Here is a 17,584-nt window from a genome sequence, read left to right as displayed (position 1 = left end):
TACCATGTAACTTACTTTTTATTGAAAATAGCTTGCATTTGACTGATGTTTTCTAGGTTTTGCCACACATTTTAATACTAAAGGTTAAATTATTTTTTACATGCAAGTAGTGTGAATAGTTTTCCCCACATGGGATCACTGATTATAAAAAGATGACGTACCATATGGGTTGTCTTTTTTAATTGCAAAGCTAACAAATGTCTATTTATATTCCCCCCAAAACCACAAAGTGAGTAGTAACTGAGTCTCTAGCCAAAATATTCAAAGCTGAGAGGATTAAAAATGCAAAAACAAGTCCTCAGACCCAATTAAGGGAGCTCTGCTCCATAAAGGCTGATCAATACCAGTAGCACTCCTCGACTCCAGGAAGCTGGAAGACATCCTAATAACCCCACTCAGAACATTTACCTCAAGTAGCCTTTTTCCAGTTTCCAACTCATGAATAAAGATAATACGTTGTTATTCTATTTCAGAAAACTTTTTGCAAGCTGTTTTATTTACAATGCCAACTTGTATTTAAAAGATCACTAAAGTTAACTGGACAATAAACTAGGCAGAAATCACTTTACAAAAAGAGGAAAGCCCAAAATGCCATGTTCCATAGAGAACCCACAGTTTAGTTTTATTCAGAGCAAAGAAAAAAGAAACTTCTGATCATACTAGAAGAAACTCAGCCATAAGTTTGGAATCTGTACTCAAACTACACATGCAATGAGGACAATATTCTGCTAATACAATTGATCTGCTGCTGCATTTGTCTACTGTTTGTCTAATATTAACAATTATAAACAGAGCAGTGCAACTAGTATTTGGAACAATCCTTACAGTGTTACAGTGTCAGGCACAACATTTCACTTCTCTTCACACCACTGGTTCTCTTTGCGTACCTAGAAAAAGAGATAGATAAAAGAAGTACCTTAACTTAGGCAGTCTTTCCTAAGACCACTACCTATTGATTCATCAGTAGCCTGTGAAGTAGGTCAGAAAGGGACAGATGGAAAACTGGAAAAACACCAGGTTAAGAGTACACTTCCTGGTTACCCTTCTTTGCCTCCCCAGGTTTTTATTCTGCCCTGCTGAAATTTCAAAAAAGCAAAGGCAATGGGCAACTACACCAGAGTTGACAAAGCAAATTTGGATAATTCAAATCATTTCAGTTTGTAGCTGTGTCAACGAAATCACTCTGATCTATTCATTCATTTCTTCCCCATTCACTAAGTTTCTCTGGAGTACCCTAGCATACAACCATCCATAAGGGCCTGCTTTTCTGAAGTCAAATATTGGTAACGGGTAAGGTTCCAGTTACCAAAACTAGTAACTGTTAAGGAATAAATATCAAAGAGCACTTTTGGCTGAAAACTAACTGTTCTGTTTATAAAAGAGCTGTATCATCTAAGTGTTTAGATTCACAGAGACAGATCAATCTCTAAACAAGAATATTTTTAGGACACAGAAGGTATCTATAATCCTTCAAGTAAAGTCAAATTCCTTGATACAGGCAACTCTTTTCCTGGCATATTATGAGTTTTAGTCTCTTTCAAAAAGCATGTGATCAAGAACAAGCTGTGAGCTACCTACCTGGGCTTCCTCTTCTTCAGTGAAGTCATTTTTTATATTGAAGGTCTTGCGAATTTCCTCAGGAGTTTTCCCCTTGATCATATTGGCAACAGTCTTGCATGTAACATCAAGCAAACCTTTGATGTCTAAGTAGTTTGCAGCCTGTAAAGTGATTGTTGTTTTCATTAAAGTATACTTGATGGTTAAACTAAACCCAAAGTTAGTGGCTGACAACCCATATTTAATTAACCTTAAAATGCTAGTGATTTTAAGAAATTCGAGGGAGAAGAAGAAATCAAATTCTTCTGTCAAAGATGTTTGTAGGTCCCCTTCTTTGTTATACCTCTAAAATAGTGAGTCCTTGTGCTGCCTTCAGTAAACTATACTACCTCAAATATGAAAGAATAGCCACTAGTGGCACACACGTGTGTGTGTGTGTCGGGGGGCGGGGAATTGTGCATGTGCACAAGCACGTCAAATCTTGACAGAAATACTCAAAGAATTCAAACGTAAGCAGTTATAGCACTACATATTATCAATCTTCTGAAAGAATCAGCTTTTGCTTTCTTTGATTTTTCTCTACTGTTTTCCTGTTTTCTATTTTTTTGATTGCTCCTTTTCTTTGGGTTTAATTTCATCTTTCACTAGTTTTTTAAGGTAAAAGCTTAGATAACTGATTTGAGACTTTTCTTCTTTTCCAATATAGGTGTTTAGTGCTATCAATTTCCCTCTAAATACTACTTTAGCTGCATGTCACAGATTTTCATGTGTCGTCTTTTATTTCCATTCAGTTCAAAATACTTTGCAATTTTTGATTTTTTTCTTTGAATCATGGGTGACTGAGAAGTGTGTTAGTTTTCAAGTATTTGTGAATTTTTCAATAGTTTTCTGTTACTCATTTCTAATTTCACTCTACTGTGATCAGAAAACAAATACAATTTGTATGACTTGAATCCTTTTAAATTTGAGACTTGATTTATGGTCCAGAACATGTCTGTCTTGGTAGTATACACCTTAAAAAAGAAAACGTATTTTGCTGTCATTAGATGTAATGTTCTATAAATGTCAATTAAGACAAGTTGGTGGGGCTGGCGCCGTTGCCAAGTGGCTGAAGTTCCGCGTGCTCCACTTTGGTGGCCCAGGTTCACAGCTTCGGATCCCAGGCGTAGACCTACTCCATTCTTCAGCCATGCTGTATAGGCATCCCACATACAAAGCGGAGGAAGACTGGCACAGATGTTAGCTCAGGGCTAACCTTCCTCAAGCAAAAACAAAGAGGAGGATTGGCAATGGATGTTAGGTCAGCAAATCTTCCTCACACACACAAAAAAAGACAAGCTGGTTGATGGTGTGTTATTCAAGTCTTATACATCCTTACTTTCTGTCTGCTTGTTTTTTCAAGTATTTAGAGACAGGTGTTGACATCTCTAACTATGATAATGGATTTGTCTATTTATCCTTTGAGTTCTATTGGTTTTTCTTTCACTTTTTGGAAATTCTGCTTTTAGGTAGATAAACATTTTGGATTGTTATGTCCTCTTAATAATGAACTGATCCTATCATCATTATGCAATGACCCTCTTTAATCCTGGTAATATTCTTTCCTCTGAAATCTACTTTAATATAGTCAATTCAGTTTTTTTTTATTAATGTTAGCATAATATATCCTTTTCCATCCTTTAATTATGTCTTTATATTTAAAGTGATATTTTGTAGACAGCATAGCTACGTCTTGCTTTATTTATCCAATGTGACAACCTCTACCCTTTGCTTGTGGTGTTTAGACCATTTACATTTAATGTGATTATTGATATGTGGATTTAAATATAGCATTGCATTTAAGTTCAGAGTGTTAAAACTTAGTATCAATGAATTTAACAAATTTAACTCTATAATAAGTGCTAAAGATTCTGAACTAGAGATATCTTACAGTATGTATTTAAAAACATACCAGAATAAGTTCAAAAAGTGTTCCTTGGTCAACTTTCAGGAATTCTTGGTCCCAAACAGGGATATCATCTGTCCGCTTTTCCTTGTTCTCATCATCCTCAGGAGGAGGAGGGTCATCCTTGTGGTGGGTACACCACTGAATGACCTACAACAACAAAAGGTCATTCTTCTGTGGCATTTTGTCACATGGTACTCATTTCACTCTGGGGCAAAAGTTATTCCTATACTAGGTCAAGAACTAACTAGAAGCTGACTTGGAAGCAAAAATGAAGCTTGAGAAATCTTCACAACCTTAGACAGTGGAAGATGTTAGATAACCATGAACAACACAGAGAGGTTACTATACTTGACCACATTAACAAGCTCCTGTAGGGGCCAGCCCAGAGGCTCAGTGGCTAAGCTCACATGTTCCGCTTTGGTGGCCTGGGGTTCACCGGTTCAAATCCTGGGTGCAGACCTATGCACTGCTTATCACGCCATACTGTGGCAGGCGTCCCACAGATAAAATACAGGAAGATGGGCACGGATGTTAGCTCAGGGCCAATCTTCCTCAAAAAAAAATAAGAATAAAAATAAAAAGCTCCTATGCAAAAAGATGCATAAAGTCAGATAAGACAATGACGAGAAAACAACCTGCAACATGTACAACCAGCAATGGATTACCCTACAGAATATAAAATCTTAAAAATCGCCACTAAGAAATGGGCTAAAGATATGAACAGGCAATTTACAAAAGAAATCTGAACAGTCAAACAGAAGGAAACACTCAGCCTCGTTAGAGGCAAAATTAACACTACAGTCAGATACTACGTTAGACTGCCCTCCGACCAAAAAAAAACACTCAAGATTTTGATACTAATCATTGGCAACAGTGTGAGGGAAACACGAGCTCTTCTTCTGAGAGTGTAAACTGGTATAACCCCTTTGAAAAGTAACCTAGTACTACCTAGTGAAGCTGAATATGTGCACATATCACCACCAAGCAATTCTAAATACGCAAGACATGTGCACAAGACTACTCAGTCTAAGAACAAAGTAGGGAAAGCCCAAATGTTCCCTTAGTAGGGGAATGAACACATTATAGTTAGGGTTGCAGGAAGGTGATTAGCTAGACCATGCACACCATCATCAAGACCAAAATCAACACTGAAAGTGTTAAGCTGTAGAATCTAGGTGGTGGGTAAATGGGTTTTTGCCGTATATTTCAATTTTTCTATATGATTAAAATTTTTTCATAGTATAACACTGGGGAAATGAACAACACTGAGAGAAAACTGCAAAGCTGAGAAATTATACTGCCAGGATACAAAAAAAGGAAAGAACTATTTCTAGAAAGAAAAGCCAACCATACTAAGCATAAGGGGCTTTACAGAAATAAAGAAAAGCTTAACAGTATTCCAGTTGTACAAGAAAAAATCGATTTGTATTAACTTATAAAGGTATTTTTTAAAAGTCTTAGGGGCTGGCCCAGTGGCACAGCAGTTAAGTTTGCACGTTCCACTTCAGCAGCCCAGGGTTTGCTGGTTCAGATCCCAGGTGCGGACCTATGCACCACTGCTCAAGCCATGCTGTGGCAGGTGTCCCACATATCAAGTAGAAGGTAGGCATGGATGTTAGCTCAGGGTCAGTCTTCCTCAGCAAAGAGGAGGAAGATGGCAGATGTTGGTGGCAGATGTTAGCTCAGGGTTAATCTTCCACAAAAAATTAATTAATTAATTATTTTAAAAGTCTTAAAAGGATATGTAAGAAATTAATGCTGATTGTTACTTATGTGGATTCCTGGTCAGATGACAGACAAAGATGGGAGATTTTATTGTCTACTTTTACAGTTTTTGGATTATGTGATTATTACTCAATATAGTTAAGTTTAAATATTCCTAAGCAATAATGCAAATAGGTTTAAAAAAAACTTTTTCTCAGAAGTGGCCCTTTATCACCCAGCCCATCAACTCTGACCTTCTCTGCTACCACCTTGCTTGTTCACTATGCTCTAGTCACCACACTAAGACTCCTTGCCTTTCCTCAAAAGGTAGGGCATGCTCTTGTCTTAGGGTCACTGTACTTGTTCCCATTGCCCAAAATTCTCTTCCTCCACACATTCAGCTCTTTGTTCGAAGATCACCTTCTCAATAAGGCATTTCCTGACCGTCTTTATTTTAAAAATAGCTAACTCTCCACCTACCAACCTGTTTATACTCCACAGCTTTTCCATCTGACATATTTCCTATGTTGTACATTTCTCCCCACACCTTTAGAATGTAAACTCCAAGAGGGCAGAGATTTTGTCTCTTTGGTTCACTGCTGTACCTCCAACATCTAAAAAATGCCTGGCATTTGTATTAATGCAATCAAAAGCCTTTTTAGAAGCATTTTACATTAGTATAAAATAGAATGTTAACTGAAGGACAAAACCCAGAAGTCAGAAACTGGAGATCTAACCAGACAAAATATAAAACTACTAAAATCATAAAACACTATGAATTGACATAAGACAAGCAAACCAGTAGAAACTTTACATAAAGAACACCTATAAAAAGTCCATTAGACTAAAAATGGATGAACCTTGAAAATACTATGCTAAGTGAAATAAGCCAGACACAAAAGGACAAATATTGTAAGATCCTATTTATATGAGGTACCCGGAAGAGTCAAATTCATAGAAACAGAAAACAGAATAGTGGTTACAAGGGGCTGGAGAGAGAGGGTAATGGGGAGTTATTGTTTAATGGGTACAGTTTCAGTTTGGGACGATGAAAAGGTTTTGGAGATGGTTAGTAGTGATGATTGCACAACAATGTAAACATACTTAATGCCACTGAATTATACACTTAAAAAAGCTAAAATGGTAAAGTTTACGTTATGTATATTTTACCACAATTTTTTTAAAAAGCCCACTAAGAAGATGGGCAAAGGAAAACAGACAATGCAGAAAACACAAATGGCCAATAACATCTGTAAAAAATGTTCAGCTTTAGAGAATCACTTTTTACCTAGTCTAGGGCAATTAAAAAGACTGGTAGGTTTTGTAAGATTTTATTTACTTTATTTTTCCTTCTTCTCCCCAAAGCCCCCCAGTACATAGTTGTGTATTTTAGTTGTGGGTCCTTCTAGTTGTGGCATGTGGGACGCCGCCTCAGCATGGCTTGATGAGTGGTGCTAGGTCCGTGCCTAGGACCTGAACTGGCAAAACCCCAGGCCACAAAAGCAGAGTGCGCGAACCAAATCACTTGGCCATGGGGCCAGCCTCCAAACTAATCCTTTTGAAACTTAAAATTAAATGACATGCTAGAGCAAAAAAAAAAAAAAAAGACTGGTAGGGGCCAGCCTGGTGGCACAGCAGTTAGGTTTGCACATTCCGCTTCGGCAGCCTGGGGTTTGCCAGTTTGGATCCCATGTGCAGACCTGCGCACCACTTGTCAAGCCATGCTGTGGCAGGTGTCCCACATAAAGTAGAGGAAGACAGACACAGATGTTAGCTCAGGGCTAGTCTTCCTCAGCAAAAAGAGGAGGATTGGCAGCAGATGTTAGCTCAGGGCTAATCTTCCTCAAAAAAAAAAATTAATTAATTTAAAAAACAACAAAAAAAGACAGGTAATAGCCAATCATGGTAAGAATATGGAAAAATATGCAGTCCAGCTACATCTCATGCCTGGGTCAAGAGAAAGCATAAGATGAAATTGCATATGATCAACAACCTCTGAAAATCCCTTAGGATGGGGCCAACCGGTGTGGACTATTCCCATCTCTAAGCCTAGCCAGTTTTCCCTGCAATGTGGAAACTGGTTGCTGTTTCTTTAGATAAGGATCCAAGTAAATGGCTGGCTCTTCTAAAGAGCCATGTTGCCTGAAACACTAAAATCCTAGTCAACGTGAAGAGCTGCTTATGCTTAGACACAAGGTAAGGTGATCAACTGAAAACAAAGAAACAAAAACAAAAGCATATCTCTTGTTCTCAAGCTTCCTTTGAGGTATACCCATTCAGTGGACAAACAATACAAAAATTTTCCTTTCTGCTAAGCACATACTGTTGTAGTTCAGTAATTTAAATGTGTTAGTGAAAAAGACTAGACAACTCAAATATTCACAGGGCCTGGTTAAATAAACTGCAACAAATATTTACAGTCATAATCACACTATGTAGAGTTTTGTTTTTTTTTTAAAAAAGGGAAGCTATCTATTTATCATTATTGAAAGATCACCAGGATACTGTTAAATGAAAAAAGAAAAGTACGTAACAAAGTGTACCATTTGCTACCTTACCTTTTTTAATATTGCTGCATTAACATTTGGTAGAGGAACTGGGTCATCATCTCCTTCATCATCCATTCCCAAATCTAAGAAAACCAGAAGAGAGTTGCCAGTATTTCCTAATTCCATTATAACATTTACACCAATCAAGCTATGTCTAAAACAAGTAACTTGCAAGACACATTGTCTGAAAAGACTTACTAAGAATAGTTCTCTTAAGAGCATTTAAAATTGTCAGTTCCTAACAAGAAGCCCATGAACCACCCGAAAATGCATAAAGTTGTATGAGTAGACAAATACAGGAATATTATAGATTTCTTAATTAGGAAGAAAAGTGATTTAATAAGTAGGGTTGAGATGACTGGGCACTCATTTGGATAAAAATTAAAGCCAGACTCTTATCCTTAGTCTTTTATACCAAACTCTCAGACTGCATTTAGAAAAATAAAACAAAGAAAAGTACTGCAAACAACAATCTCAATCTATAAAAATCTGAAGCCCAAAGATGTATAAACACACACACAACAGGTCAGGCAGCCACTGACAAAAATAAGGCAGGCAGCTCCATACATGGTGGTATGAATTCAAGATTAAAGTTTTTAAAAGCTAGGTATAAAAAGATAAATGTTGGGCTGGCCCAGTGGTTAAGTGTGCACGCTCTGCTTTGGTGGCCCAGGGTTGGCAGGTTTGGATCCCAGGAGCAGACCTACACATCACTCGTCAAGCCACACTGTGGTGGCATCCCACAAACAAAATAGAGGAAGACTGGCATAGATGTTAGCTCAGGGCCAATCTTCCTCACCAGAAAAAAGATAAATGTTATCTGAATACAAGTGGGAATATACTTGTGTACTTATATTTAAAATATCTCCTCCAGAAAGATACATAAGGAATTGTTAACAATATTATGTCTAGGGAAGTTAACAAGTATCTGGGTTGAAAGACTTAATTCCAGTGTATACCCTTTAGTGTTCTTTATCACATACATATTACCTATAATTTTGAATCTACATGTTTCTCTGATAAAAAAGGTCTAACTTTCAAGATTCTCAAAGTGGTTGGTGAACTCCAAAGAAAAAACTTAAAATTAAAATCCATGTTACTTAAAGATTTTAACTAAGAATATTTTTCAAACCAAATGGGTCTGTCCTTCAGTTTCTACATGACTAAAAAAGAGCTGCCAAAGAAAGTTACTTAACAGTTAGCAAGTACCAAGATTAGAGACCAAAAGTTACTACAGTACTACATTGATTGTAGCAGAGGATCAGCAGTGTTGACATGGCCAGTGGTGAGTCAAACATTTCAGTCCCTGATATATACCAGGTGCTGTCCGAGGCAGTGGAGAGTCAGCAATGAAAACAGGAGGAGGGAGGAATTGTTGTAATTTTAGATAGAGTTGCTCAGGATGCCTCACTGAGAAGCTGACATTTTAGTAAAATCCTAAGGGAGGAGAGAACACCTAAGCAAAGGAAATGGCAAATGCAAATGCCTTCTGATAGGAGTGTCTGGCATGTTCTAAAAACACTAAGGAGGTGCCGGCCCGGTGGCGCAGCAGTTAAGTTCACACGTTCCACTTCAGTGGCCCAGGGTTCGCCGGTTCAGATCCCAGATGTGGACATGGCACCGCTTCGCAAGCCATGCTGTGGCAGGTGTCTCGCATATAAAGTAGAGGAAGATGGGCACAGATGTTAGCTCAGGGCCAGTCTTCCTCAGAAGAAAATAAAAAATAAAAATAAAAAAATAAAAACACTAAGGAATCTAGTGTTACTAGCGCAGGATTAGCAAGGGTGAAAGGAGTAGAGGATATCAATAAGGGGCCTGATATTAATAGGGCCTTGTGTATTTTGGATACTGTGTTGGAAGAGATGATGGAGAGCAGGTGGGTAAGAGGGAAACCAATTATGGAGCTGGCAATAATCTAGGCACAAGATGGTGGCTTGTACAAGGTTTATAGCTATGAAGAAGTAAGAAATGCTCCAATTCTGGACGCATTTTGAAGGTAAAGCCAATAGGATTTGCCAATAGATGGGAAGGAGGATGTGAAAGGAGTCGGGGAAGACTAAGGTTATGACACATGAGGAACTAGAGGGATGGAGTTGCCGTTAATTGATATGGGGAAGGCTGTCAAAAAGATATGCAAGGGTAGACCAAGCAGTTGAATATGCAAGTCTAAATATCAAGAGAAGAGATCAGAACTGTAGGTAAATTTGGGAATTGGTGTATGAGACTAGATGAGATGACCGAGGGAATGAATGAGTATAAATATAGTGAAGAGATTTAATGATTAAGCCCTGGGGAACTGCAGGCTTTAAAGATGGGGAGACAGAAGGCTGTGAGTGAGGTAACTAGTAAGTCAAGCAGCCTGGAAGCCAAATGTAAAAGGGAATGATCAACTGTCAAATGCTGTTAATAGGTCTAGATGAGAAATGAAACAGACAAGGCACCTGACGACATGCAGGTCACTGAGCTTAACAAGTAGTTCCAGTGGGGTGGTAAAGATGAGAGTAGATTCAAAAAGAATAGTATCTTATCCTATATGGATGGATTTGCTTATCTCCCCTCTCCTCCTTCCCACCAATGCCTTTCTCTGATTCCATCTCAGCATAGAGTAAAACTATAAAGTGATCAGGTCTCATTTGGATCAAGTCACTTATGCTTTTCCTAAATTAATGTGAAATATTATTAATCAGAGGGGAGAGAAAGAAATTACACTATGTAACATATTTGTATTTGGGGAATTAAGATATTAGAGGAAACATAATACAGAAGAACAGCTTGTTTAGATCCAAACATTATTTGGAAGAAGACTTAAGTCACATTAAAAATAAGAGCCTTGGGACCAGGCCGGTGGTGCAGCAGTGAAGTGCGCATGTTCCGCTCTGGCGGCTTGGGGTTCACCGGTTCGGATCCCAGGTGCAGACATGCCACTGCTTGGCAAGCCATGCTGTGGCAGGCACCCCATATGTAAAGTAGAGGAAGATGGGCACAGATGCTAGCTCAGGGCCAGTCTTTCTCAGCAAAAAGAGGAGGATTGGCAGCAGATGTTAGCTCAGGGCTAATCTTCCTCAAGAAAAATAAAAATAAAAAATAAGGGCCTTATGGTTGTAAAGGATTACTTCTCTAGCATTTAAACTAAGGATTTGAAATGCTTTTGCTTTTTAAACTGAATGCACAAGTAGCAACAGTCATTCCTTTAAGCTATTTAGTTTCAAGGACTTCTGAAAGAAACCTGCATTCTGATACCACACTCCAGACCTGAACAAATCAGTCAATCCACATGTACACATGCCAAGATTTTCACTTTGATTGTCCTATGATTAGGTTTTATTTTTGTTTTCCAAGTCACAAAAACCCATAACCAGAGATAATGCAGATGCAAAATAAGGAAAGCAGTTAAGTTGCTGAATTCAATGGACTCTAGTCCTCAAGAGGCTAGAATTCTACATAAACCACTGATACTGAGATAAAGCCATTCACCTCTGATGCCCAAAGGCTAGAGAGGGAAAGAATCATTTAACTGTTGCTGGCTTTCAGTCCACTTGCTTCAGTGACCAAAGTTGGCACAGAAAACCTTCAAGGAGGCCTATGTTCTTACAGCAGCAAATGCTTCTTTGAAGCAACACAGGTCAGATTAGTGTGCCAGGCACCAACTGAGATGAAATAAAGAACACTTTCATTGCCAAAGCAAGTATTCAGGCAGCAATTTTGGTATCATTTTCTAAATCTTCTAGATAAAGCCTTACTCACCTGCCTTTAGGGACCCTTGGATTGCTTTCACTCTTTATTAGTGACCATACCAAAGTTCTTCATTCAATAGGTACTTGATGAACAGTGACTGTGGGATGTACCAAGGGGTTCACAACTTAATAGAAGTGATCTTTGTATGTAAGTTACCAGGATACAGGACTCTAAGTGCCACATGATTGGTATCAATTACAAAAAAATCCTGTATGTTCAGCTTTTATCAGCAAACAGAAGTCCTGCTTAGAAAACAGAAGAGACATCCTCTGCAATTCAGTTTCTGCCTCTACCACACCTAATATCTGCTACTAGAAGTTAGAACTCAGTAACAGTGAAATCCTAACTGACCAGTCTACAGTACACCAATTTAATAATCATTCTGGTCAAAACGCCCCCCTTTTTCCCTTGGCTTCCACAAATCCTACTCCACTGATTCTCCACTTCTGACTTCTAAAATCTTAACAGCCACCCTGCCGCCCCAACAGCCCCAACATGGCTGCCTGCCTGCCTATCTTATTTACTCCCATAGACAGATACTCCCATAACCCACTACACAAAGTAAGTCTATTTATCTTCAGCAATCTACAACTCAGAGACCAAAATCTACACATAGAACTGCCTACTAGATTGTTACAAAGACCTTTTGAAGGAATCACAAACATCCATAACATGCTCAAATTCTAAGCCATTTTCTTGTCCACTCCTCTCAAACTCGTTCTTCAGCTCTACCAACTAAGTATCACAATCTCATCCCACTCCAATAAACCCCAACCAAAAACCTCAATTTTACTTTTCTCTAATTCTGTCTAAACTCAGAATGATCTCCCAAAACATGCTAATTCTACTAGACTTGAAACATCACCTCACTAGTACTACACATTGAAGTCTCTCCACGAGCCTGAAGAATAAGATTAGCCAAGATGTTCCCAAGGCAACACTTGGCACACAACTTTATTAATCCACTAATTATACCACATGACAGTTTGCCTTTTTTTGATGTCTGTCTCCCTTCCTAGTTTATAAATTCTTCCAAAAACAAAGACCATTTCTCACCTCCTTTTCATCAGCAGATAGCTAGTGCTTGGCCCATACTCTTAAGTATCTATAAGCTACAGATCTTCCCTACATAAAAAACCTTTTATATTTGAGTACTAAGAACATTCTTATTACTACTAAGTTGTTTTTTTCACCAATTCTAGATGCTGATTTGTATGTCTCCATATACTATTAATGTCCACCAGTCCATTTTAGGTAATGCTAAGAGATCCTACATTAACTAGCAAAAGTTTCAAAATGTTTCAGGACCCATCTTCCTGCCTTACTACTTGGCTATGCTGCATATATGCTTTGTAGCAGTTTCAGAAGAATGACCAAAATAGACAAAAGGGAAAACTTGGTTTAAAAAAGCCAAGAGACATCTACTCAGTTTACAATCTACTCAGCTTACTCCCTCTGCTGAAACAAGGTGCTCTATTTAACTACCATATAGGAAAGTATCCCTTTTCCAAAGACTTTAATTTTTGTCATTAGAAATTGTGAATCCAAATTTACCTAAAATAGAAATGGGCCATTGTCTGAGGTTGGAAATCGTTTCAATATTACCTTATGGTCTTATCTACTTAAAAAATAAAAAAACCTCATTAGTTCAGACAATGCAGAAAGGATGACCTATATCAGAAAAATGCAGTTAATACTTTAAAGAAAAAAAGGGAAACTTCACCACTTCATACTCTTTGGCACGTTACGACAGATTGTTACTCATGTAAATTTGATGTTCACAGGTTATCTCAAACTACATATTTCTTCCCCTTTCCCCTGACCCAGGTGTTCTAATAAACTTACCTTCCAACATGGTCTTGATAGTCACAGATTGTTTGGCAATTTCTACATCAACTTCAAATATCTCTCCATCAGAACTCTGCAACTTAATTGAAGGCATCTAAAAAAAGGTATTATATTGAATTTGAAAGTTAAGAGATATTAGTTCGATACAACATTTCATCAACTTTAGTCTGTTAGAAGGCCTCTAACTTATTAAGTATAAAATCCTAAGGATCTGTAGTACAGAATCCTGTAAAACACTGTAAGTGGTAATTCATAGGCTAGCATGCAAGTGTTTCTATAAAATTTTTTCAAAGAATAACTGCTAGGAACAGAAGCTTAAGGCCTGCCCTACCAAACTCATTACTGGTATCAATTTAAGGGTTAAGTTCTACACTTTTGATGCAAAATAGATCTAAAATGGACTTGTTTACTTTCTGCTCTCACTGAATACTGACTACTCCCATTTGAATAGTTAACTATCAGAATTAACCACCTGCAAACCTGAGGAAGGTCAGTCCAAAATAAACAAAGCCACCAAAAAAGACAGTAATTTCCCATTGTGAGCCCTTCCAGTGAAAAATGCATTCAGATCCAAAGAGTAGATCAGGATATACTTATTTATGTCTGGATCAATGCAAGGCCATATATAAGAGAATAAAAGATTTAAGGATAAGCATATGTTGATCTGATTCCCTAAATCAAATAAGAAACTTAAATTTCAGAGTCCTGGGCCGTCCTGTGGCCCAGTAGTCAAGCTTGCATGCTCCTCTTCAGTGGCCCAGGGTTTCACCTCTTTGGATCCTGGGCGTGGACCTAGCAACACTCATCAAGCCATGCTGAGACAGTGTCCCACATCGTAGAATTAGAAGGACCTACAACTAGAATATACAACTGTGTACTGGGGGGCTTTGGAGGGAAGAAGAAGAAAAAAAAAGATTGGCAACACATGTTAGCTCAGAGCCAATCTTTAAAAAACAAACAAAAATTTCAGAGTCCTTATCTTTCATTACTGACCAAGGTATTCAAGTTTGAGATCTTCTGCCAAAATCCTCATAGTAATAACCTATTACTTGCTCCAAAAATGTATTTATTAACTCGAATTAATTATGAGTCATTAGGAAAAAGACACTTCTTACATAAAAGTTAACTAAGCAACTACCTTCAAAGAATTTCAGTTCCAGAAAAACAACAAAATCTCTAAAATTAAGAATTCTAAGCCAGCAACTTCTTACCATCTTCAGATTCTTTGGTAGGGGAGAAATGGCAGCAATATCTGACCGTAAAGATTAATTCAAGACCTCTTCAAATTTTAAGCATAGCATTTGAAGACCCATGCTTTTGAGGTATTCATAATCCTGTGATGTCACTATTAACTTGAGAGGGTAGAATGTGGCATTTAAAATATGAATTGCACCCATTTTAGGTTCAAAGGCTTAAGACCCATTAAACCTGACAAAAAAATCATTCAGTTTTTCCCAGACAATTGTTTTCATCCCCCAACAGACAAGCTGGTAAGGAAAGGAAGCAAAACGGTAAAGCTATGTTTTCAAACCAGCCATTGAAATATCCTGCTCTCACTACACTATGGTTGGAGAGAGTCAGATTTCACTTTTCAGTTCACTAATATGTCTGCTTCTCCATGTTGTTTAGTGCTTGCCAATAATGCAGTTGTCCTGCTCAATGGAGAAGGGCCCAGAGCAGAGGACCTTCCCTGTGACAAGGAACAACAAAAGGTATCCCCAATAGAGCCCAATTTCTAATTACAAAACATTCTATGTTCTTTTTATAGTCCACAGCATCAGAATAAACATTACAGGAACATGAGTCTAGCAATGCAGCTGATAAAATTACTTTTAAGCAAGACGACCATTTCATATTTGTTTCAAATAACTCTCAATAAATAGCAAGATATGCTTAGTCATAGTCAAATTCGTGTATTAGGTTACTCTTAAAGGAGGTGAGATCTTATTAAATAGCACGGAGGCAATCGGTTAATCTGTAATTCAACGCACTTTGCAATCCTAGACTTAATACTCAAAGAGAACTTTTTTGAGTGTTATCCAGCTGGAATTCAGTGCAAAAATTTCAGATCATAACGGATGAAATTCTGACGTGACACGCTTTCAAGACCATTTCTTCAATTCCTCAGGCTCCTGTACTTGGAAATTAAATCATCCTCCATGGCTGGCATGAAGTGGGTTCTATCAATATCATAAAGAAAAAAACTTGTGTTTCAAGTGACCCGAAATCCTGACACCGCTTTTTAGAGGGAAGGGTGGAAAAGTCTGCATTACTCTACGACACTCTATGACTTTATATTGTGACGCTCTAGTGAAAACTTCATGACCCAAAAACCCAAACCTGAAGTCTCCACTAAAAAGTGAACCAAAGCAGGCGAACGTCCCATCCCTTTAAAAGCCAGACACCTTAAGTTTTACAGAGTTAGGGCTCCTAAAAGTCACACCACTATGACGATAGTATCTGCTACTACCATAGTCGTTTCAGCAACTCCAAGCTTTGGCAAAATAATGGAGAGAACTATTCAGGAGAAGCAGGCGGTTATCTGCAAAGATTCGGCCCCAGCACAGGTAGCCAGGACCGGCGACTAGTGACGCCAGACCCAAGGGGCAGAAAGGATGAGAGCCGAGAATCCACCGCTCCCGGACTACCGCCGCCACGCTCCCCCTGGACACCAAAACCACACACGGGCCCACACTCACGGCAGCCAAGGGACCTCCACTAAAAGCCTCGCTGCCAGCTCCGCCCGGGGTCACCGGGGCCGGTAGGCTCAACGCAAAGGGAGGCCCCAGGCCGCAGCCTGGGCCTTGCAGCCGAGCTCAGCGCCGGCGGACGCTCGCTCGGTGCAGAAAAGGCCCAATCCCGGGCTCGGCTCGCACCTCCTGCCTCCCGCCCGCTCGCCCGGGCGCCCACCCGGGGTCGTGAGGACGCGCGAGCAGACAAGGCCTCGCCGAGCGGAGGGGCGGGGCGGGAGAAGGGGCTCGCCGGCACCTCCGGGAGAACGGGGTCGATAACGGGTCCCACCGGGCCTAAGGGAAGGCCAGGCCCAGCTGCCTCCCGCCTCGGTGCGGCCGCCCAACCTGCAATCCGCGGCGCCACCGCCCCTTCCAGATCGGTCGGCGGCTACTCACGGTGTCAGGTCTCAAGGAGACGGCGGGCCGGAGGCTGACGGGGGCTGGGCGGCGTCAGCACACACCACAGAAAGGCGGACAACAAGGCCACTACAGCGGCGCGGCGCGGCGTCGGCCTTTATACGGCGGGCGCAGGCGCCGAGGACCCCGCGGTCCGCGGCGTCACAGAGCCAACGGGGCTGGCCGCCGAGATCGCCTGACGGCAGGCGGAGGACGGCGGGGCCGGGCCGGGCGGAGAGGTGGCGGCGGCAGCTGCGGCGGCGAGCGGGCGCGGCGGGACGGGGCGGGGCTTCATTCTCACCCCCACCCTCGAAGGCGCGACTCGCCCGCCTCAAAGTGGGAATGAGGGGCTGGATGGAGCGCTCCGCGGCCTGCAAGGGTCCTTCAGGCAGCGGCTGTGCTGAGCCGAGCTAAAGACCCCAGTCCTGAAAAGCCTAGAAGCTGTCAGCGTGTGTGGAGCTGGGAGGGTGGTGTTTGAGCAGGGTGGCGGCTCCCCGCTTCATGTTGGGAAAATGGGGGCTCGGAGGAGGGCGGATGGGCTTTACCGTCACTGTTCTGAGGTTCTGCTCAGGGCCTCAGTGTCCCCTGAAGCCAGCAAGAGTTAGCTCACCCTCCACCATAACCCGGGAGGTGAAATATTGCCCCCCTTTTTCTCCTTTGTATGTGAGGGACCAGATTCAGAACGGTTGAGTGGCAGAGCCGGGATTTGAACCTTATGCCGCAGTTTGGTGCTCTTAACCCTTATTTCCTACCGGTTATTTCTGAAGAGGCCTCCAGGCCAGTAGTAACCGCTGTTGCAGGGAAACCCCAAGACTTGAGAGGAGGCCTCTCTCTGGCAGTGAATATCCACTCGTTTAGCAGGTGTATTGAGCCCGTGTGTGTGCGTGTGTCACAGTGCTGGGGGTTCGGCAGTGACCCAGGCAGCCAGGGGCCGGCCTGGACCAAACTCCTGTAGGGGATGCTCCCTGAAGGCTGGGATAGGTGCCCCTGGAAGAAGTCAGCTCTAAAGGGAAAGGGCTAGTCTGAAACCCCCGTCCCCACCCCCCAGGCAGGGACTTTGCCCGCCCTCCCCTGCTCTGAGTGGGGAACGTTGCCACCCCTCCCTAGGAGGCTAA

At 40.8% G+C, this 17,584-nt stretch overlaps 1 protein-coding gene across 2 annotated transcripts; it reads right to left on the bottom strand.

Moving 5' to 3' along the window:
* SKP1 (S-phase kinase associated protein 1) lies at positions 1 to 16,778 on the bottom strand. 2 transcript variants are annotated; one of them, XM_001504404.5, is made up of 6 exons: positions 16,470 to 16,778; positions 13,339 to 13,435; positions 7,768 to 7,841; positions 3,509 to 3,652; positions 1,579 to 1,719; positions 1 to 887 (listed from the first exon to the last, which is right to left on the bottom strand). In XM_001504404.5, exons 2-6 carry the CDS (start codon positions 13,433 to 13,435, stop codon positions 852 to 854), a joined length of 492 nt encoding a protein of 163 aa, XP_001504454.1. In that variant the 5' UTR covers positions 16,470 to 16,778; the 3' UTR covers positions 1 to 851. The 2 variants fall into 2 exon arrangements, with proteins under 2 accessions (XP_001504454.1, XP_023473456.1); XM_023617688.2 differs by having other exon boundaries at positions 16,419 to 16,606.
* Positions 16,779 to 17,584: the final 806 nt, after the last annotated feature.

This window comes from Equus caballus, chromosome 14 (genome assembly GCF_041296265.1).
Source record: "Equus caballus isolate H_3958 breed thoroughbred chromosome 14, TB-T2T, whole genome shotgun sequence".
Lineage (NCBI taxonomy): Eukaryota > Metazoa > Chordata > Mammalia > Perissodactyla > Equidae > Equus > Equus caballus.
The sequence above is the reverse complement of the archived record's forward strand: the minus strand, read 5'-3'. Positions and strand labels throughout refer to the sequence as shown.